The sequence below is a fragment of the Pimephales promelas genome, chromosome 19 (genome assembly GCF_988280905.1).
Source record: "Pimephales promelas chromosome 19, fPimPro1.hap1.1, whole genome shotgun sequence".
NCBI classification, from domain to species: Eukaryota; Metazoa; Chordata; class Actinopteri; order Cypriniformes; family Leuciscidae; genus Pimephales; species Pimephales promelas.
This window is the reverse complement of record NC_142787.1, coordinates 2,520,428-2,542,744: the sequence shown is the minus strand read 5'-3', so window position 1 is coordinate 2,542,744 and position 22,317 is coordinate 2,520,428. Positions and strand designations below refer to the sequence as shown.

At 38.7% G+C, this 22,317-nt stretch overlaps 1 protein-coding gene across 4 annotated transcripts in view; it reads left to right on the top strand.

Moving 5' to 3' along the window:
- The first annotated feature begins 3,379 nt into the window (after positions 1 to 3,379).
- The window catches only part of LOC120473632 (arf-GAP with Rho-GAP domain, ANK repeat and PH domain-containing protein 1), a 34,748-nt gene continuing 15,810 nt past the window's right edge, over positions 3,380 to 22,317 (top strand). Inside the window, exons 1-13 of one of the 4 annotated variants that reach the window (XM_039663572.2) lie at positions 3,380 to 3,526; positions 5,620 to 5,714; positions 5,912 to 5,973; positions 8,866 to 9,130; positions 9,546 to 9,659; positions 10,670 to 10,783; positions 14,017 to 14,077; positions 14,164 to 14,284; positions 14,413 to 14,570; positions 18,336 to 18,442; positions 18,516 to 18,801; positions 21,134 to 21,316; positions 21,406 to 21,580. In XM_039663572.2, the coding sequence (XP_039519506.2) occupies positions 3,506 to 3,526; positions 5,620 to 5,714; positions 5,912 to 5,973; positions 8,866 to 9,130; positions 9,546 to 9,659; positions 10,670 to 10,783; positions 14,017 to 14,077; positions 14,164 to 14,284; positions 14,413 to 14,570; positions 18,336 to 18,442; positions 18,516 to 18,801; positions 21,134 to 21,316; positions 21,406 to 21,580 (1,762 nt within the window). In that variant the 5' untranslated portion in view covers positions 3,380 to 3,505. Of the gene's footprint in view, positions 3,527 to 5,619; positions 5,715 to 5,911; positions 5,974 to 7,101; positions 7,224 to 8,862; positions 9,131 to 9,545; positions 9,660 to 10,669; positions 10,784 to 14,016; positions 14,078 to 14,163; positions 14,285 to 14,412; positions 14,571 to 18,335; positions 18,443 to 18,515; positions 18,802 to 21,133; positions 21,317 to 21,405; positions 21,581 to 22,317 lie in introns of those variants that run through there. The other 3 variants (XM_039663571.2, XM_089123409.1, XM_039663573.2) reach the window with 3 other exon arrangements.

The window sequence follows — 22,317 nt, the reverse complement described above, 5'->3', positions numbered from 1 at the left end:
CTCATCCTGTCGTGGAGACGGCCGCCCTTCCAGAGTCTCGTCCCATCGAGGAGACGGCCGCCCTTCCAGAGTCTCATCCCGTCGAGGAGACTGCCGTCCTTCCAGAGTCTCATCCCGTCGAGGAGACGGCTGCCCTTCCAGAGTCTCGTCCCATCGAGGAGACGGCCGCCCTTCCAGAGTCTCACCCCGTCGAGGAGACTGCCGTCCTTCCAGAGTCTCGTCCCATCGAGGAGACGGCCGCCCTTCCAGAGTCTCATCCTGTCGAGGAGACGGCCGCCCTTCCAGAGTCTCATCCCGTCGAGGAGACGGCCGCCCTTCCAGAGTCTCATCCTGTCGTGGAGACGGCCGCCCTTCCAGAGTCTCGTCCCATCGAGGAGACGGCCGCCCTTCCAGAGTCTCATCCCGTCGAGGAGACTGCCGTCCTTCCAGAGTCTCATCCCGTCGAGGAGACGGCCGCCCTTCCAGAGTCTCGTCCCATCGAGGAGACGGCCGCCCTTCCAGAGTCTCATCCTGTCGAGGAGACGGCCGCCCTTCCAGAGTCTCGTCCCATCGAGGAGACGGCCGCCCTTCCAGAGTCTCATTCTGTCGAGGAGACGGCCGCCCTTCCAGATTCTCACCCCGTCGAGGAGACGGCCGCCCTTCCAGAGTCTCATCCTGTCGAGGAGACTGCCGTCCTTCCAGAGTCTCGTCCCATCGAGGAGACGGCCGCCCTTCCAGAGTCTCATCCCGTCGAGGAGACGGCCGCCCTTCCAGAGTCTCATCCCGTCGAGGAGACGGCCGCCCTTCCAGAGTCTCATCCCATCGAGGAGACGGCCGCCCTTCCAGAGTCTCATCCTGTCGAGGAGACTGCCGTCCTTCCAGAGTCTCGTCCCATCGAGGAGACGGCCGCCCTTCCAGAGTCTCATCCTGTCGAGGAGACGGCCGCCCTTCCAGAGTCTCGTCCCGTCGAGGAGACTGCCGTCCTTCCAGAGTCTCGTCCCATGGAGGAGACGGCCGCCCTTCCAGAGTCTCATCCTGTCGAGGAGACGGCCGCCCTTCCAGAGTCTCATCCCGTCGAGGAGAGCGCCACCCTTCCAGAGTCTCAGCCCGTCGAGGAGACTGCCGTCCTTCCAGAGTCTCGTCCCATCGAGGAGACGGCCGCCCTTCCAGAGTCTCATCCTGTCGAGGAGACGGCCGCCCTTCCAGAGTCTCAGCCCGTCGAGGAGAGCCTCACCCTTCCAGAGTCTCAGCCCGTCGAGGAGACCGCCGCCCTTCCAGAGTCTCGCCCCATCGAGACCGCCGCCCTTCCAGAGTCGCACCCCGTCGAGATCGCCACCCTTCCAGAGTCTCGTCCCGTCGAGGAGACCGCCGCCCTTCCAGAGTCTCGTCCCGTCGAGGAGACCGCCGCCCTTCCAGAGTCTCATCCCGTCGAGGAGAGCGCCACCCTTCCAGAGTCTCAGCCCGTCGAGGAGACCGCCGCCCTTCCAGAGTCTCGCCCCATTGAGACCGCCGCCCTTCCAGAGTCGCACCCCGTCGAGATCGCCACCCTTCCAGAGTCTCGTCCCGTCGAGGAGACCGCCGCCCTTCCAGAGTCTCGTCCCGTCGAGGAGACCGCCGCCCTTCCAGAGTCTCGTCCCGTCGAGGAGACCGCCGCCCTTCCAGAGTCTCGCCCCGTCGAGACCGCCACCCTTCCAGAGTCTCGTTCCCTTGAGGAGACCGCCGCACTTCCAGAGTCTCGCCCCGTCGAGACCGCCACCCTTCCAGAGTCTCGTCCCGTCGAGGAGACTGCCGCCCTTCCAGAGTCTCATCCCGTCGAGGAGACCGTCACCTCTCCAGAGTCTTGCCCTGTCAAGTAAACCGCTGCTCTTCCAGAGTCTCGTCCCGTAGAGGAGACTGCCGCCCTTCCAGTGTCTTGTCCCGTTGAGGAGAGCGCCGCCCTTCCAGAGTCTCGTCCCGTCGAGGAGACTGCCGCCCTTCCAGTGTCTTGTCCCGTTGAGGAGAGCGCCGCCCTTCCAGAGTCTCGTCCCGTTGAGGAGAGCGGCGCCCTTCCAGAGTCTCGTCCCGTCGAGGAGACTGCCGCCCTTCCAGAGTCTTGTCCCGTTGAGGAGAGCGCCGCCCTTCCAGAGTCTCGTCCCGTCGAAGAGACCGCCACCCTTCCAGAGTCTTGCCCCATCGAGATTGCCGCCCTTCCAGAGTCTCGTCCCGTCAAGGAGACCGCCGCCCTTCCAGAGTCTCGCCCCGTCGAGGAGACCGCCACCCTTCCAGAGTCTCGTCCCGTCGAGGCTTTTTACAAGAAATATTAATATTTCTTGAATCTTCAGTCTTCACTTTGAATCAGTGCAACTGTGATGGGTGAAAGAGAGAAAGTGATAGCCAGACTTTTTCTAACTTTACGATCTTAAACACTATTATCAGTGCGTGTGTAAAGCATATGGGTGATGTTGAAAACGAAGGTTTAATTTTTTATCTAATGTGGTGTTTTCAATATGCTATATGTGTAAATTCATAGTAATTTCTGCTTAAAACAGCAGTGAACCAAAGACATTCTCAAAAACACGGTGTGAAATCGCTGGTGTTTCTGACGTCACAAACGACCTTGGCTTGTAACCAAACAGATCAACGTGTGATCGTCAACCAGTGGATCTCTGAGCTGAGTGAGTGAGTGGAGGCGGGGCTATTTTAAGGCATGAAGAAATGAAAAAAACAATAATATGTAATTGAGGTGATCTGAGTTTTAAGGGATAAAATTATTGACTGCAGGGGGACTTTAAATAAGGTTTGACTTCCAAATGGATTACATGACAATGATTTAGACTAAAGGACTAAAACCAGGTAGTTATTTTAAGAATCAAAATTTTACAGTTAATTAAATTGTAATCAACTAGAAATTTAAATTAACACCAGGCCTACCTTATTTTTTAACACTATTTAGCCTATTTTGAAGCCAAGAAAACGTGCACATAATGCATAGTGTGTTTATAAGGTACAATTGTTAAAGTGATCATTATGAATGATAGTGTTGATTGTTTCTTTGTAAATAGAGTTGCAAAAATCCTCTGTGAGAGATTGAGAGAGAGGTTTATGAGGGTTGGCAAAACATTAAACTGATGTCCATGGTTTGATATAGGCTACCATACCATTCGCTATTTGCACATTAGATTTTGGATAAATTGTAGATTTCAATATATAGTGCGAAAAAAATATTAGTTGTAAGAAGCTCTTTCAACATTTAATTAGGAGATTATAGTATATGAACTGAAATTCTAAAACACATTTTTTTAAGGCAGCCATTTGAATGAGATGAAAATGATAATTTTGTCCATACGAGCTGAGTGTCATCTTTCATTTTACTGCTGGCTATCGCGTCATTTGTCTTTCAGTTCTTGTCTAGTACTGTAGGTTTAAGTTCACCTGATTACATTAACCCAACCCACATGCGCGAGACTGAGTGAGTTAGTGGAGAAACCGGTAAGACTCAAAACGTCATGTCACAAACACGCTGTCTTACATTACGTATTCATTCTTCATGAACAACAACATTACGAAGGTAAGTTACATTGTCTCTCATATAGATATGCTATTTATGTTAGTCGAGGTTTTATTTCATTAGGACTGTTTTTCATAGACTGACAACAGTAAAACTAGCTGTTAAGTTTCATATCAAATGTAGCTTAGAGTACTATAGTAGTCTGTTTGTAAGGATAATTGGGGATATTATTAGATTTTATTCGTCGTCGTAATATTAGAACAAACACGAAGCGTACAGAAATATAGAATGAAATATTTCGACCTGAAAGTCTCCAGTTGAATTAGACTTGGTGGCGCTAATAAAGTTGTTTGGGTTGTAGCTTATTCTATAAACTAGTTTTAGGTGTTGTTTATAATTATATACAAGAGTTTTATATGCTTTTGTGCACTGCTCATATCGCCACGTTATTTCCGCTTAGAAATTTACAGGCTATTTGTATGAGAAATATTGCCGTTTTAACAAAAGGGGGCGCTATAATAACAGTGACAAACATGACCCTATGCCTGTAAACTTTGTCCATGGAAGGAACAAGAAATACTGGTAAAAACTGAGAACAGTAGCCTATAATTGTTTCATAAATGATAAACTTATGAACTTAAAAACTAAACCCTGATAAGTGTTGCTTGCAGCAAAATTTTTATTTGTATTGTCCATTAAGGTAGTTATCCAACATTGTTGAGAAATACTGGTTTTACATTTAATTATATCAGCATCAAACACTGAGTTTTTTTTACATTGTTATGTGAAATATTAAAACATGTAACTCAGAAATTCAGGGCTGGGCGATATGGCCAAAAAAAATTATCACGATATATGTCAAATATTTATTTTTTTCAAGTTTAAAGGCAGATTTTTTTGCAACAAAGTTGTATAAACCAGTGTTAATTGTGTTTTTAAACTACTCTTTAAATTTATGTTCACTAACAAAAACAGTAACATCTGTTTTTTTTTTTCCTTTTTTTTTTCTTATGTAACAACCACATTTTTATTTGGTAAAAAGTAATTCTGACTGTTTGAGTTGCATTCAAATTAACAATTGGTCATTCAGTATCATGCATTTAGATCATGATAACCACAGATAAAACCAGGTATAGCCTATAACTTAGCTCCTCACTATCATGGCATAACTTTGTTTTCTGTATTTTTTGAATGAAAAACAATAGCCTGACAGCTAAATACATTATTAAATAAATACTGTACTTATATTCCATTAGTCATAATACATTGTCAACATTAATAATATTATACAATTCAATATGTATATCCATCCCACATTTCATGGTGCAGTTAATATTACCAGGCTAACCTTACAGTAAATCCATGGTAGGCTAAATGGATTCAGTATCAATTCAGATTCTGACTGTATCGTTGCACGCAGTGTTTCTCCTTTTTGTCAGCGGTGTTTCATCTGCCTTTAAACTGGTTTAAACTTGACATTTGTGTTCTTCGCTGAACTCAAGTGCTTCTCACTGGATCTCGTGAGCAAAACGATCAGAGGCGCGTCTGCGTGAGCTCGCGCTCCGCTCAATGCACTGCCGTTTGGACTTTGACCCGAGCGGATAAATGCTCCGTGTGGCGCGCGCGGTTTAAATGAGTTTCGTTCCGCTTTTTTGACGCATAAATATTATCGAACATTTATCGACCTCTTGATATCGTTTTATCGAGGAAAATTATATCGCGATAATTATCGTTATCGTTTTATCGCCCAGCCCGAAATTCAATAATATTTGCCACTTATGAAAATATGTACAATATAAGTTCTAATACACTTACAATAGGCTATTCATAAATAAAGCTAAATAATTAATATCCTGGAGATTAAGCCAGAAGCATCATGGGGGAAAACTGCAATACAAATGGGCCCTCGTCTAACGATGGGTTTTCAAAGGATTATGAACTTTTAATGAATATGTCTGGATGGTTTTCCCCTCTGACCAACGGTGGATTTGGAAATATTTCTCTGCTAAATACGTCATGTTTCTAAGCAACTGTAAGGCAGTGAATACTTGTTAACCCTGTATTTATATCTTGATGTTTAAATTCTTGGCATTTCTAACACCGTCATGCAAGGTCTAATAATGTATGTTATGCATTATACTTTTTTGCTGCAGATGTCTGTGTCTGATCCACCTGTTCACATACCCGTGCCAAAGCCACGATCAAGATATTTACTCAGAGCATCTGTTGAACAACTGTTTACTGAGAGGTGAGCAGACAGAAAAAAAGGAAGGTCAACCATTGTCTGTAAAGTCTTAATCAGAAAACAAGTATGCCTTAATACTACAAAGAATGGCAACAAAGGATTTGATTTGAATCGGGAGTCTAATCCTAATCCAGGATATCAAATATCAAGTCATCTTTTTTGGAAAGTCAATACACTTACTATACTTGAATATCTTACAGAGATGGGGTTGGTCAGATGCCTTGTCCAGATGTTCAGGTTGATGCACCGATGAACTCTGAAGGTATTTTTTATTATGTGTTTTTTTTGCAACAAGATATCAGTAACATGTTCATCCTATAGTATCAGTCGTCCTCGGTGTGGACCCACAAAACATTATACACTTAAAAAAAATTGATACTTAAAAAATCAATTCTTCCTTAAATTGAAAAAGGAAACAATAATATATTATGTAAAGTGGGTATAGAAAGTCAAAACTTTCAAAATATAAAAATTTTTACAATTGAAAATTGAAATTGAAAACACAGTCACAGTAACATACAATATTAAAAGTGGGAGAAAAATCTGAAATATAAATATAAAGCCATAAAATAAAATATTTACATTTAAATGATCTTGTTTAGCAGAAGTAACGCACATCTCAAGCAGTTTATCATAAGTAGAGGTGTTCGATTCCAGGTTTTTCTGCGACTCCCACCGTACGTGCCACACTTTCTGTGTAATCCAACACCGACTCGAAATGTTAAAGGGATAGTTCACTCAAAATGAAAATTAGCTAGTTGTTAAAATTAGCTAGAAAACTTAGCTAGAAAATTAGCTAGAAAACTAGCGAAAATTGTTAGTTGTATAAACTAGCGATTTCTTTTTACCAATATTCTATGCCCCATATACTAGCGTTATACGCTAAACAGTTAGAGATAAAACTCTTTACATTCGATTATCATGAAAACAAATCTCAGAGAACGGTCAACTAGGTATCGATGTTTTATTAGAGCAAAGGTTCATTTTGCACCAGAGTTCTCCTTTAACTCATTCGTCACCATTGTGTGGCTTCATTTGTCATGTGGAAACGCGAAAACGAAAAAATACATTTCTGTACATTTTTTATTATTCATCATTTATTATTTTATGCAACTTTAAATGTGTAAATACATTATTGTCAGCGATCGTCACAACACCATGCAGTAGTCTTTCATAAATCCAAAATGAAACAATAATCAAAAGACAGTAACCAACGTGGAGCAGCTGAAACTGAGGGCTATAAATACACATGCAGACGCCAGGCACTAAATGAGACAATTAAGTAGACACAGGTGCAACACATGAGGGCGAATCAGACACCATGGCAACAGTGGAACTGGGACCAATGAAACTGAACTGGGAACAGTGCAAAACCAAACACACAGTCCAACTCAAGCAAAGCACAAACACAGATCCAAGCTCACAGCATCTTGCCGGTTCTTGCATGGCTTGTTAGCCGACATGGCAAGTTTGATTACGTAGTGATGATGAGATTTCAAAGCATCAGTATCAGTGAGTAATGACATCACACAAATCTGTTGTGTGGACAGGATATGTTGAGCATGGTTCACATGATTCATGGTGATTTGATTTTTCTAGTTTTACTTTCATTGTTTCAGAGCTGAATGGAAATTGTTGAGCATTCCTTCTTTTGGCTTTGGAATGACATAACTGTGTGAGATGACAGAAATGTCACATTTATAATAGTCTGGGTCTCCGTCACCGTGGCTGAAAGAGTTTGGTCACCAAACCTGTATTAGTTTCTTTTATCTGTTGAACACAAAGAAAGATTTTCCCCCTGTGGTGAAAATCAAGGTTTGGTAAGGCAAATGAGTGAGTGAGTGAATGGAGGCGGGGATAATTTGCATATTCATAGAACCACGTATATTAAATAAAGTGGGTGTTGAGTTATATTCAAGTTATTTTAAGGCATGAAGATTTTTTTTCAAGGAAAAAAATGCTTAAATATGTCATTTTTAGTAATCAAATTTGAGTTTTAAGGGATAAAATGATTGACTACAAGGGGACTTTTAAGAGTGTTGGTAACCAGACAGTTGACATTAGCTATTGAGTATTTGTTTTTCCTTTTATGGAAGTCAATGGCTAATGTCAATTGTTTGATTACCAACACTCTTCAAAATATCTTGTGTTCAACAGAAGAAAAAAATCCTACAGGTAAATGATGACATTTATTTTTGGGGGGAACTATCATAGATATCCATAATAAAGGCTAGGTGTCTCGTCCGCGCTGCTGGCCAATGGAGGTCGACGTCCGCATCTGGCGGCCATCTTGCCACAGTCAGCTCGCTCACTCATAACATTTTGTTTTAATGGAGCATGTACTTTTTAAATAACCATAACTTGCTCAATTTTCTCCCCGATTTTCAAACGGTTTGGTTTGTTATAAACGTCAGAGATGTAGTTATGACACTGCGTATTTATGAATAATAAGTGTATAAATAAATAATCATCAGCCACGTTAATACCGTTTGTAAGAAACCAAACCGTTTGTAAATCCGTCAAGATTTCAACGAGATAAGAGTATTTGTGTTCGTGCTGATCACTTATCTTACATCAGGAACCACAGAGCCCGCCAGAAAGCTTGCCTGTGACAAGATGGCTGACGGTGATGACCTTTATTATGGATATCTATGGGAACTATCCCTTTAAAACAGTGATCTCAAACTCAATTCCTGGAGAGGCACAGCTCTGCACAGTTCAGATCCAACTCACTCCTGCTTGGAAGTTTCTATAATGAAGAAGTTGATTAGATGGATCAGGTGTGTTTGATTAGGGTTAGAGCTGTGACCCTCCAGGAGTTGAGTTTGAGACAACTGCTTTAAAACGACTTCTACTGCTCACAGACACAAACAAGGCAAACCCTTATCAAAGTGTGCAAAAGGTATGGAAGCTTGTTTCCGCCACAGAATAAAAAACGTAAAAAAAATTTTTCCTCAAAATTTCATCTTATGAAGTCACAACTCATAATTTTGACTATATAACATGCAATTGTGACGCATTTCTGACTTTATATCTCGCAAATGTGAGATAAAAAGCCTCAATTATCTTTTTAAATGTTTTATTAAGCAGAAACAAGCTTCCATAAAAAGGTGATTTTTTTGTTTGTTTGTTTGTTTTGTTTTTTTCTCAGTAGAAACGTGTATTAAAAACGATGTTGGTGTGGATGATTCATCTAATCCGTTGCATCCCACGTCTGAACCCCCTGATCTTCAAGCTGTTAAAACCAACTGCAGTGAAACATTGCCTTGGCCAGCGTCACTCGCCATCAGTCCCAGTTCAGATCCGGATCCAGCGAAAACTGCTGACTCCATGTCTTCTGACGATTCCACTGTGACGCTCAACTCCTCAAAATCACAGGATGACCTCAATAAGGATGATGTCAATTCTGATAATGCAAGGTGATGTATCGCTACTGTTTCCGTTGGTGAAATCCCAGACAGCAAACTGACATTGAATCAACGTGGAAACGACGTCTCTCATGACATTGAAACAACGTTGATTTTGCTCATCGAATTAACGTTGAACCAACGTCAGACGCGGCATTCTTCAAAGCTAAATGAAAATCGAAAATTGGTTTGCTTTCATAACATTGAAACAACGCGTTGATTTCAAGTTGATTTTCCGTTAGTTTTGAAAGAATGACGTGTCTGACGTTGGTTCAACGTTAATTCGATGAGCAAAACAATGTCAGATCAACGTTGTTTCTATGTCATATTTCCACGTTGATTCAATGTCAGTTTGCTATCTGGGATGGCATGTTTCTTGATGACGAAACTTGTCTTTGGTAACTTCTGTTTATATTTTTCCTTGTAGTTTCACAGATCAGTTAATGGACGCTCAAACAGAACTTGGCACCACTGAAGGGATCCATCAAGTTCCTAAATCACAGATCCTTCAGATCAAAACTGACAAATTCAAGAAACCACGGTACATTATGATTACTCCTCAGAAAACAAGCTTCCCTATCATGTCTCACGTGACAATCTCGTGTGCCAAATGCCAATGTAATATATTTAATGCCTAATCAAATAAGAAATTACGTTTTGTGAATTTTTCTATAAAAAAAATGTTCAGCATTGTGACGTTAAAGTCCCCCTGTGGTGAAAATCAAGCTTTTAACGTTGTTTATATGTCTATAATACACTTTAAGACAAACCATGTGTAAGTTCATAAGTCGACAGCATTGCTGAGTATTTCCTGCTTAATACTGAATCAAAGACAGTCTCAAAAACACGGTTTGAAATCGCTGGTGTGTTTCTGACGTCACAAACGAACTTGTAACCAATCAGATCAACGTGTGATCATCAACCAGTGGATCTGAGTTGCTGTGATTGGAGGCGGGGTCCATTTGCATATTCATAGAATCGCGTATACTAAATTAGGCAGGGGTGTCGAGTTACATTCAAGCTGGTTTAAAGGGATACTCCACTTTTTTTGGAAATAGGCTAATTTTACCACTCCCCCAGAGTAAAAACAGTCGAGTTTTACCATTTTCAAATCCATTTAGCCGATTTTCTGATATTTAGAAGAGTATCAGTAACCAGACAGTTTCTGGTCTCATTGACTTCCATAGTATATTTTTTTTCCTACTATGGAAGTCAATGAGACCAGAAACTGTCTGGTTACTGATATTCTTCTAAATATCAAAAAATCATCTGAATACATTCGAAAACGGTAAAACCCAACTGTTTAACTCTGGGGGAGTGGTAAAATGAGCCTATTTCCAAAAAAAGTGGAGTATCCCTTTTAGACATGAAGAATCTTTTTCAAGAAAAAAACGTCTAAATATGTAATTTTGGTGATCAAAGATGAGTTTTAAGGGATGAAAAATGATTGACTACAGGGGGACTTTAAGCACATGTGCAGCTAATATAAAAACAAACTTGACATTACATATTTTTATAATATGTAAAATATGTTAAATTCTTGGTCTGCAGGGCTGCAACCATTCGTGTGAGCAGGAAGAAGAAGACGCTATCAGGCCCGCGCCAGAGAACCAGTGGGTGTGCGGTGACACAATCCAGCTGGCTCGACGTATGGAAGGGACGCAAGTAACTAACTTTACACAATCTCAGAAATCACATGACGCCTTCAAAGAAAAGTCAACTTCCTGTAATTTAGGCCTTTATCCATTTGAAACATTTCAAAATCAACAGCTAATTTAAACAATGCATTTCAAAATAACAATATCAATACTAAATACTAATATGAAATAATCAAACATCTTTACAAAAAAAAAACTTAACACAAATGGGCCCTTTCACACCAAACACTTTCAATTTCGAGATGATAAAAGCTACTCTTCACCACTGAATTGTTTTGTTTGTTATATTATAAAAAATCAATCACAAATTTTTGGCATGAGAATTCCTAGATAAAGGACCCAGATGGTTATTTATCTGTATAATAGAAACTGGTGGTCCAAAAACTGCAATTTCAGTTTTAGAGTCATTCAATGTTGGAAAATTAGCAACATCTTACCACCTCAAGACAGTTCAACACAGTATATGTCATAATTATCCCCATTTTTCAAAGGGAGGTACATTTGGGTGTCATCCCTTTAGGCTTGATTTTTTTTTTTCAGAGCAAATACAGTGAAAACAACAGCGGGCCCAAAATAGACCCCTGTGGTACACCACAAGTTAACGGTACAGGAAAAATTCCCAATCTCCACAGAAAGATGGGATTTAAACCAATTAAATCCTACCTTGAATTCCTACACAGTTACTCAACCAATATAGACCATTTCACAAGATGTAAACAACAATGGTCCAGAAGCACTTCCTGTTTCAGTTTGTAACGGTTTTCTTTATTTCACATGTAAAGAAAACATCTTAAAGATGTTTGTTTAACTTTTTGATTCAGTTTTATATGTTCTGTTGGTTTTATTTTATCCCAGCTTTTATGTAGTGTTAAACTGAAACAGGAAGTGCCTCTGGACCAGTGTTGTTTACATCTTGTGAAATGGTCTATAGCATGGTCAATGGCATCAAACGCTGCACTGAGGTCCAAAAGGAACAAAATTGCACAGTTACCCGAATCCACAGATCAACAAAAGATCATTCAACACTTTCAGCAAAGCGGACTCTCTACTGTGAAGTTGTCAAACCAGGCTGCACCACCTTATTAGATAAGTTATTCGTATAAGTTATTGATGGAAGCCTTTTCCATTGCTTTTGATAAAAATGGTAATTTTGAAATTGGGCGATAGTTTTGTAAAATATACGGATCTGAACTGGGCTTTTTTGCGGAGTGGATTTACTACTGCGTGTTTCAGGATTGATGCAACAGTGCCTTGAGATAGGCTGCTATTTATAATAGTTAAAACAAAAAGTTAAAACTGTTCAACTACACCTGACACTTCCCTAAGTATATTTATGGAAAAGCTCCACAAGAAAAGAAGAAATAGGCTCAAACTCTGTTAAGCAGGCCGAACTTGAGTCATTAACTGAGTTCAAATCAAACTTGGGGATACAAGAATGAATACTATTCATTTTATCAACAAAAAACTTTATTTATCACAGATTTTAGGTGTAGCATCAGGGAAAAAAGAGTGACCTGGTATTAAGTAGAGTAGAGTAGTATTGGTAGCTCACAATGTTTCATGATTTCATACTTGGAGCTTGACTTTCTTTCAGCTTTCCTCCATTAAAGTCCTTTTTAAGCCCAGGTTGTGTCCTTAATTTAGGTTTCTTACTTTTAAATGGAGCAACTGAGTCCAAAACATTGCCACACAGAGTGTTAAAATCATAAAGTAGATCATCAACAGACATCTCTGACAATGAAGACACAGTAGGGCAAACATCCCTGACAAAAGCATCTTCGAACTGTTTAGATGTAACAGAATGGATTGGACGACTACAGGACTTGACATTAACCTTTGAAGCGTTGAGTACAGTGTTAAACAATACTGGCTTATGATCTGATGGACAGATTTCATCAATCTCTATATTACTGACTGTGAGACCTGCTGAAATGACCAAATCAAGAGTATGGCCTTGTTTATGTGTAGACTCTGTGACAAAGCGAGATAAAAAAAAACAAAACAAGAAATTCATTAACCGAAGGATGAGAGGGACAACACGCATGTGTAATAAAATCACCTAGAGTTAATAGTTTGTCATTAAGGTAATAGAGAAGATAAAAATTCCCGCAGAAACATCTTATTATAATAGGGAGGTTGATAAATCAAGGCACAGAAAAAGGCATTCTCTGTAATTATCTACAGTACTTCAACTTCAAAACTGCTAAAATTGTCCACTGATAATTGGAGCCCAACCGATAAAGGATTTTGAAGACCGATACAAATACTTTTTGGTTTTAAAATCCGATATATCGGCCGATATTTTTTATTTTTATTTTAGAAAGGCGCACCAAAACATTAACAGATTTCCCTAACATTAGTTATTTGTAGTTATTTATGAGTTTTGACTAAAATAATATGATAATGCATTTTAAAAAGAAACTTGTTTCTTTTATTGTCACAACAGAACAGACTGATGATAGTGGCATTAGCTAGCATTATGGTTAGCTAGTCTATGATGAGCCATAATTTAGCAATGGATAACGTCATACTGCAAATTGTAAAACATACATTTTCTATATAACAGGCCAAGGAGAGATGATGCGTCTCATTGCTAGAACTGTCACGGGCTATTAAAGAAATACTTCAGTCACATTGTCAAAAGTTAAAAGGACAGTCAGTCGACTACACTGTAACAACGTAACGTAACGATTACTAGCTAATTCCGCTTCACTCTCGGCTTATTTAACAGCAGCAAAACTGGACATGATAGTCACAAATTTTGTCGCTTATTTGAGTAAAGAGAACTGATGGGGATGATCTTTTAATTGTTATTCAAGCAATGTATGTCTCGTGACCAACTCAACGAGTGTTGCCAACAGGAACGGTGTAGAGTGCCCTCTGGTGGACAAACTATACAACTCCAACACTCATGACATGGTTCAAGCGTGTTTCGTCTGTTTTCATTTTATTTTTGAAATTTTTATTTATCGGCCATTATAACTGCCGATACCGATAGTTTGGAAAATGCCTAATATCGGCCTGCCGATATATCGGTCTGGCTCTACTGATAATGAACAACCCTTAAAACTGTTCTTAAAAATTGAGGTTGCCGAAGTGTACGAAGCACGAAGATCATATGTAATTAAAGATGTAGCATTGTGTGCTGGCACATAAACCACATTTGGTGCATTCCCATTGATTATAAGAACGAAAAGAAAGAAAAGGGCTTTTTTTTAATTAACAAAATTTGTTTTGCAGGCACAATGTACTGTGGACGACTCTAGATGGCCATCTCATGTCATTGTGGAAAAAACGCACGGTGAGTTGGTTCCTAATGAATACTGGATAAATCAGTTTTTGTCTCTACCCTTTTGTCAATGTAACCAAATGTTCAATGTGCTCCAGGACAAGTTCACAGAATATGTGTTTCATGTAACAAGCATCACCAACATACGGAAGCAGGATCAGGGACACTTCTCCATCTATTTACAGAAAAAGCAGTTTGAATTCATGGCTCATAGTGAGGGTAAGCTGCATTATGGAGAACTGGAAACTCTGAGCTCAGTGAAGTGAAACATGCCATTTCCTTAATCTGGGTTTGATTCACATTGTTAATATTAGCATCAAGGTCATTGCGTTCTATGTTGTGAATAGCTGTGCAGGACAGCTGGTTGGTGTCTCTCCACGCCACTCGAGGGAGGGAACCGGTCACTACACCCAAACAACACGGACCACTGATCATGAAAGACCCCAGGAAAAAGGTGTACGCTGCTATCTGTGGATACACCCTTTGGATTTACAGCAGCAAAGAGGTGTGGGAACTTGCTTACTAAGTTGAAACGTTCAAGAAGAATTTAAAGTCCCCCTGTAGTCAATCTTTTATCCTTTAAAGGGATAGTTCACTTTGAAATTAATTTTTGGTATGTTTTATCTTACCTCAAGGGCATCGAAGATGTAGGTGTCTTTGTTTCCGCAGTATTTTCAATTTTGATAATTTTAGGTCAAACCGTTCTTGTCTATCAGTCATATAATGGAGGTCTATGGTCACCACCTCAAAGAGCATGCACAGAGAAGTCTAAATTAAACATGATTTAATGACTCGTAAATGCAAGTACACATTGATGGCCTGAGACACGAAACGAGCGGTTTGTGTGCGAAAACGAACAGTATTTATATCGTTTTTACCTCTTGTAACCTCAGCCACGTCCAAGTGATCTGAGGGCGCTTTGTGGTTGTGGTTACAAGAGGTAAAAACGCTATAAATACTGTTCGTTTTCGCACACAAACCGCTCGTTTCGTGTCTTAGGCCATCAATGTGTACTTGCATTTACGAGTCATTAAATCATGTTTAATTTAGACTTCTCTGTGCATGCTCTTTGAGGTGGTGACCATAGACCTCCATTATATGACTGATAGACACGAACGGTTTGACTTAAAAATGTAAAAATTGAAAATACTGTGTCCTACGGCACCAAAATGACTTTTATGTGACGTCAGCGATTTTTGAGACTGTCTTTGGTTCACTTCAGTATTAAGCAGAAAATACTCGGCGATGCTGTCGAATTTGCACTTAAAGCTTATTAAAAACACCATATAGACATATAAACGACATTAAAAGCTGGATTTTCACCACAGGGGGACTTTAAGAGATAAGAGATGATAAGAGTACACCGTATCCGGAGAGTGGAATCCAGATATGAAAGTGGATAGCGTTTATATCCTCATTCCAACGCAACTTTATTGCCGTGGGAAAGAGAGCCGAAGCCGATCACACTTATAAAATACAAATCACCACTTACATATAACATGAGAGTTTGCATAAACTATAAATTTCGGACATTTTGCAAATTATAAAAGCATTCACAGATCGTTCTGTTATTTTCTTCACTTGTAACCTATATTGTCCCTCTCTTTACTAAGCAGCTCAAAACTAAAAGAAAACACTAGAAATTACAGTTTTAAAGCACAAAAAAAAAATCTCTGATTAAATCAACAATATCCAATATTTTATCCGAGTACAAAATCTAGGCTCAGTCGTTCATGATTATTCGTAGCATAACTTCATTACATAATAAATGGAGTGAACTTGAACCCAAAACTAAATAGTTTAAAGTCCCCCTGTTAATAATTGTATCCGTTGAAACTCATCTTTGATCACCAAGATTACATATTTAAACAGTCTTAACAACTTTAAAACATGCTTGTAACTCAGTTCTATGAATATGCAAATGAGCCCCGCCTCCACTCACTCAAAGAACGTATATTGACAAGGAGTGAAAGCCAATAGAACGTTCCATTGCAACACCAGCGCCCAGCAGCAGCCCTACGCTTCCGCCAGTTCGGGGTGAAAGCGACTCGGCAGTCATATAATATACATATATTTAGTCCAGTGCAGAGATCATTTTTAGGTTGAAATAATTAGGCCAGGTGATTATTTAACTCACAACAGTTAACTTTATTTAAAAAGAAGTTGCTACTTAACCGGGCTTTTACCCCCACATAACTTGAGACAGGGAAGTTCGAGGATTTAATTCTTATATTCCTCTCTACATTAAGTGTGATGGGTAAGAATAAAGTGATATCAGTTCATAAAGTTATAATAACATAGACCGTTTCCCGGGAGGTAGGCCTACACATAACGTTACTTACAAAAATAAGTTATCAATGAAATAAATGAATTCAGCAAATGTTGTACTAAAATGTAAATGTTTGACAATAAATATATAACAGCAATAGAATAGTACGGAGGCGTATTGCATTCACTTGAAGCAAAAAAAATCTACTCTGTTTTTCTGAATTAACGAGTTAATTTTTCATGAGAAAAAAAAATTTGCTCTGTTTTTCTGAATTAACGAGTTAATTTTTCATGAGAAAAAAAATTTTGCTCTGTTTTTCTGAATTAACGAGTTAGTTTTTCATGAGAATTTTTTTTTGCTCTGTTTTTCTGAATTAATGAGTTAATTTTTCATGAGAAAAAAATTTTTTGCTCTGTTTTCCTGAATTAATGAGTTAATTTTTCATGAGAAAAAAAAATTGCTCTGTTTTTCTGAATTAACGAGTTAATTTTTCATGAGAAAAAAAAATTTTGCTCTGTTTTTCTGAATTAATGAGTTAATTTTTAATGGAATTTTTTTTTTTTTGCTCTGTTTTTCTGAATTAATGAGTTAATTTTTAATGGAATTTTTTTTTTTTTTGCTCTGTTTTTCTGAATTAATGAGTTAATTTTTAATGGAATTTTTTTTTTTTGCTCTGTTTTTCTGAATTAATGAGTTAATTCAGAAAAACAGCAAAAATAAATTTTCTCATGAAAAATTAATTCAGAAAAACAGAGCAAAAACTTTTTTTCTCATGAAAAATTAACTCATTAATTCAGAAAAACAGAGCAAAAAATGTTTTTCTCATGAAAAATTAACTCGTTAATTCAGAAAAACAGAGCAAAAAAAATTTCTCATGAAAAATTAACTCATTAATTCAGAAAAACAGAGCAAATTTTTTTTCTCATGAAAAATTAACTCATTAATTCAGAAAAACAGAGCAAAAACTTTTTTTCTCATGAACAATTAACTCATTAATTCAGAAAAACAGAGCAAAAACTTTTTTTTCTCATGAAAAATTAACTCATTAATTCAGAAAAACAGAGCAAAAACTTTTTTTTCTCATGAAAAATTAACTCATTAATTCAGAAAAACAGAGCAAAAACTTTTTTTCTCATGAAAAATTAACTCGTTAATTCAGAAAAACAGAGCAAAAAAAATTCTCAAGAAAAATTAACTCGTTAATTCAGAAAAACAGAGTAGATGTTTTTTTCTTCAAGTGAATGCAATACGCCTCCGTAGAATAGCTTTACAGTAAACTGTTTTTTTTTTTTTTTTTTTTGCAGTACTAGCCTAATGACCGTTAAAGCAAGACTATGTAAAACAAACAAAAAAACACAGCCAATGTCCAAAGTGGCAATTAGTTCTGGATAACGGACACAGTGCATCAATGATCATCATGTTTGTAGCATGATCCAGGGGATTAAAACGTCCGAAATATATTTCAGGCCTTGTGGAGTTGGTAACTAATAATAGTAGTAAAAGTGTAAAGTTACATACAATGGAAATACTCACTAATGTAAGAAAAAAAACTACCTCAAAAAACTGTTATCTGTGCTGTTGTCCAGTAACAGTAACTGTTGGAATTTTCACCCGGATATGGCGGCCGCGCTACCGAAGCGCCATCTAGTGGCTGTTACCAAAAAAGCATCAGAGTTTCGCCTCTTGTTCTTCTATACTCTTCGTCAGAAACACCAGCGATTTCAAACCGTGTTTTTGAGACTGTCTTTGATTCAGTTTTAAGCAGAAAATACTCAGCAATGCTGTCGACTTATGAACTTACACATTAAAAACGCCACATAGACACACAAACAACATTAAAAACTGGATTTTCACCACAGGGGGACTTTAATAACATGACTTTACTTCAACACTTTTAACCAGACAGTTGTTAAAGTTATTATTTAAATGTTATGTACTGTTTGTCAAACTTAAACAAAGCCAGACGGGAAGTTTGCAAATTGAACTTGTTTGAATTAACAGGACTTCAATATAGGTCTTGGCATGATGTTTGTGTCAATGAATATAGCGTCTGTGAAGTCAACAGGGCGTCACAGCTTCACTCTCATCACCCCATACAGGACCTTTAAGTGAGTCTTATATTACAACGTTTTTTTCTATTGCCTCTACACACTTTGTTTACTGTCGGTTCGGTTTGTCCAGTTTCTCCGCAGACTCTGGGAAGGAGGCGACCATGTGGCTGGAGACTCTGAACGACGTGATCCGCGGCGCTCTGACCTACAGCGAGGTGGCTCATCGACTGTGGGCGAGTCCCTGTAATAAAGTGTGCGCTGACTGTGGCGCTGCCAACCCAGAGTGGGCTTCGGTGAACCTGCTGGTGGTCATCTGTGAGGCGTGCGCTGGGGCACATCGATCCATGAGCTGTAACCGCTCCAAAGTGCGAGGTCTGAAACTAGATAACAAGGTTTGGACGGAGCCTTTAATTCAGGTGAGTTCTGTCCTGTTGCAACAACAAAACGCATCGTCCATGTCTTTATGATGTTAAATGACCGGGTTTATTTCCTCCTCATTTCACAGTGCTCTGAAAAGTTGTTTTTGCCCATATACCTCCAACTTTGTGATTTTGGGTGGGTTTCTTGCATAAACGGCCCACTTCAGTTTTCCCTACAGGATTTCAGTTGCATTTGGATCTGGATTTTTGACTTAACCATTTACGCACGTCAGATGTCTTGCTTTGAAAAGTGAAAGAAAACAACTATCTACTTATCTTGCTCACATTTTCACTTTTCTTCCGTCCAGTGATAATTTGAAAAGAAAACGCAATGAAAGCCTAAAGCAACGAATGCGACTTTAATTGCGTGGAAAGGGAAATTAAAGGTGCATTGCGCAAGTCTCTGAGTTTTTGCAGAACTACGCCCCCTCTGGCGACAAGCGAAACTGCAACCAGAGTTGTGCGCGCTCATGGACCACACACACACACACACACTCGCACGAACTGTTCATAACCAAACGAGCATCACACAAATCTTGTGTTACAGTCATAATGTCTTCAGAGGTAATAAAATTATAAATCTGCAAGTCATTTTAAATATGAAAGGAAAGGCATTTCAGGGGGGAACGGGGGTAGTAGAAAACTTTGGTTTTAGTTTCCATCTATCTCCATGTTGAACTGTTTACTGTATCCACTTATATTGTTCATGAACGTGTTTCCATAATAATCATAAGTCATTACTTTGTATCCCGTTTGAGCCCTAGAGCAGACCGGAGATCTCTTTATTTGTTGAAAGCTTCCCGATGTTGACTCTCGTTTTATTCAGACGCCTGGCACTAGACAAAAGTCTTATTTTCTTTGTCTTGCGTGGAGTTTGCGTTGGGGTTTGGAATGAACTACAAGCCGGTCTCTTTGAATCCATCTTTTGTGGAAAATTGACTAAAGTAGCGTCGCTCGAGTTGTCTTCGCTGATACGGAGAATGGCGGTGAATACACAAACCTGCCAGACATCGCCAGGTGAGCGTGAACGCGCATGACGTCTCGCCCAGTCTCAAATCCGTCCCGAATCCCTCTTATTTATTTCACTGTACAGGATTACAGAGGCAATCACAGTGATCAGAGAAGGGCTTATTCAGCCCATCAGGCAATCGTTTAACCCTCTGGGGTTGTTTGGCCCAAATGGTCCCGAAGAATTCAAATAAAAAAAAGGTCAGAAATTTGGTTACTTTGTTGGTATTTGGTATATGAACACCCAAAAAAATAGAATAGTCTAAGTGGTTGTAAAAAAATAGTCACACTTGGGGTGTTCGGGTCCAAATGGACCCGCATGGAAAATGAATGGGAAATTGGCAAAAATGAGTTTTTTTTGTGCGTACAATCTACAAATCAGCAACGATCTTGAAAAAAAGCACACAACAGTGAATGGGTGAATCCATAAAACATCAAGAGTGCAAAACAGACACATCCACACACACACACTAACACACTTTTATACACTAACACACCAAAAAAATTCAGATTATAAATTTTTTTTGCATTTTTTGCAAAAAAAAAATTTCAGTTTTGCATTTTTAAAATGCTCAGTTTGTCCACCAGATGGCATCCATCTCATTTCAAAAATTGCTTTTATGAGGCCTAGGCTTGACTCTAAAATGAAATACTGCTTTAAAAAAAAAATATATATATATTTTTTTCTATTATATTCAGTGAGGGACAAATTGGTCATATTATTGCATTAATAGTAATTATAATTTTTTTTATTTTTGAAATTTTCTCAAAACACCAAAAAAGAAAAGAAAAAATATTATAAAAACAAGTAAAAAGAAAAATCATTATTTTTTAAAAAAAAATATGATTACCGCCCTTTGGGTCCATTTGGACCCGAACACCCCAAGTGTGACTCTTAAATGAACAACCCCAGAAGGTTAAACATGTAAAACGGGTATTTTTAACATGAAATGTTGCGCAATGCACCTTTAAATGCCACACAATACTTTTTTCATTCCATTGCACTACTTTTTCTAGTATTGCGCTGGCTTTCTGAAACGCGGCACTGAAGAAAAAACTTTTTTAAAACCGTGTTTTTAAATTCTGTCTTTGGTTCACTGCAGTTTTAAGGAGAAAATACTTGTGTTGACTTATGAATTTATACGTGGTTTGTCTCGAAGCATATTAAAACAACACAGACACATAAACAACATTAAAAACTTTTTTTTAACAAAACAATCTAATCAATAAATGTGATTTGATTTGATTGATTGAACCTCTAAACTGGTAAAAATGTGATTTATTTGAACAGTCTTTTAACAGTAGATGTTTTATTTTTCAGTTGTTTATTCTGTACGGAAATAAAGCTGCCAATAGTGTGTGGGGTCACAACATCCCTCCAGCGGAGCAGATCGGACCTGATGTTTCACCCGATCAGAAGGCGGAATTTATTCTAGCCAAGTACCGTAAAGGACTTTACCGCAAAGCTCACCCGCTCGCCGCAAGCCAGAAACTGCTGGACCAGGTCAGAAATCTGATCAAGGCTCCCTGCAATCTTATAAGTTTCAGACCTCTCTCATATTGACCTCTGCATTGTTTCCTGGTGCTCTTCAGAGGTTGCGTGAGGTGGTGTGTGGTCCTGATGTAGAAGAGACGCTGTCTCTGCTGTGCTCCGGGGCCAGAGTTTCGTTCAGCGCCACGGATCCTGAGCTTCAGTCCGCCGTCAGCGTGGCACAGAGTTCTGGACAGGCACTGCAGACAGAACTACTCCGACACAACGAGTTTGTGGGTTAGTTGAGTCCTGATCGGGGCGAATTAAACTCCTAGTGTATCAGAGAGTGTTTGTTAAACACCTAACAGTTTTCCATGGCTCATTTTAACCCTTTTTTTGAAGCGTTGTGACATTACAAGTACAAATGCACCCTTACTAAACAAAAGCAAAACAAAAAAAATTCATAAAATTTACCTTTCATAACATCCAAATAATTTAAAAAAAAAATGTTATTGAATATGTCAACTTGTATTTTTATATAGAGAAACATTCAAGTGGTGAATCATGACTCCCCGTTTCATTTTAAAATGTGTAGGAAATTAATATATTTACTAGGGCTGTGCAAAAATTAATTGCGATTAATCACATCCAAAATAAAAGTCTGTGTTTACAAAATATATTAGTGTGTGCTGTATATAATTATTTTGTATATATAAATACACACACATGCATGTATATATTTAAGAAAATGTGTTAATCTATATTATATAAATATAAATATTTTATATATGAATATGTATTTATATATATATATATATATATATATATATATATACACAGAATTTAAGCGCAAATAATGCTTAAATATATACATGCATGCATAGGTATTTATATATACAAAATAATTATATACAGCACACACAAATATATTATGTCAACACAGACTTTTATTTTGGATGCGATTAATCACAATTAATTTTTGCACAGCCCTAATATTTACATTGTTCCTAATAAGAATCTCAAAGGGTGTTAAT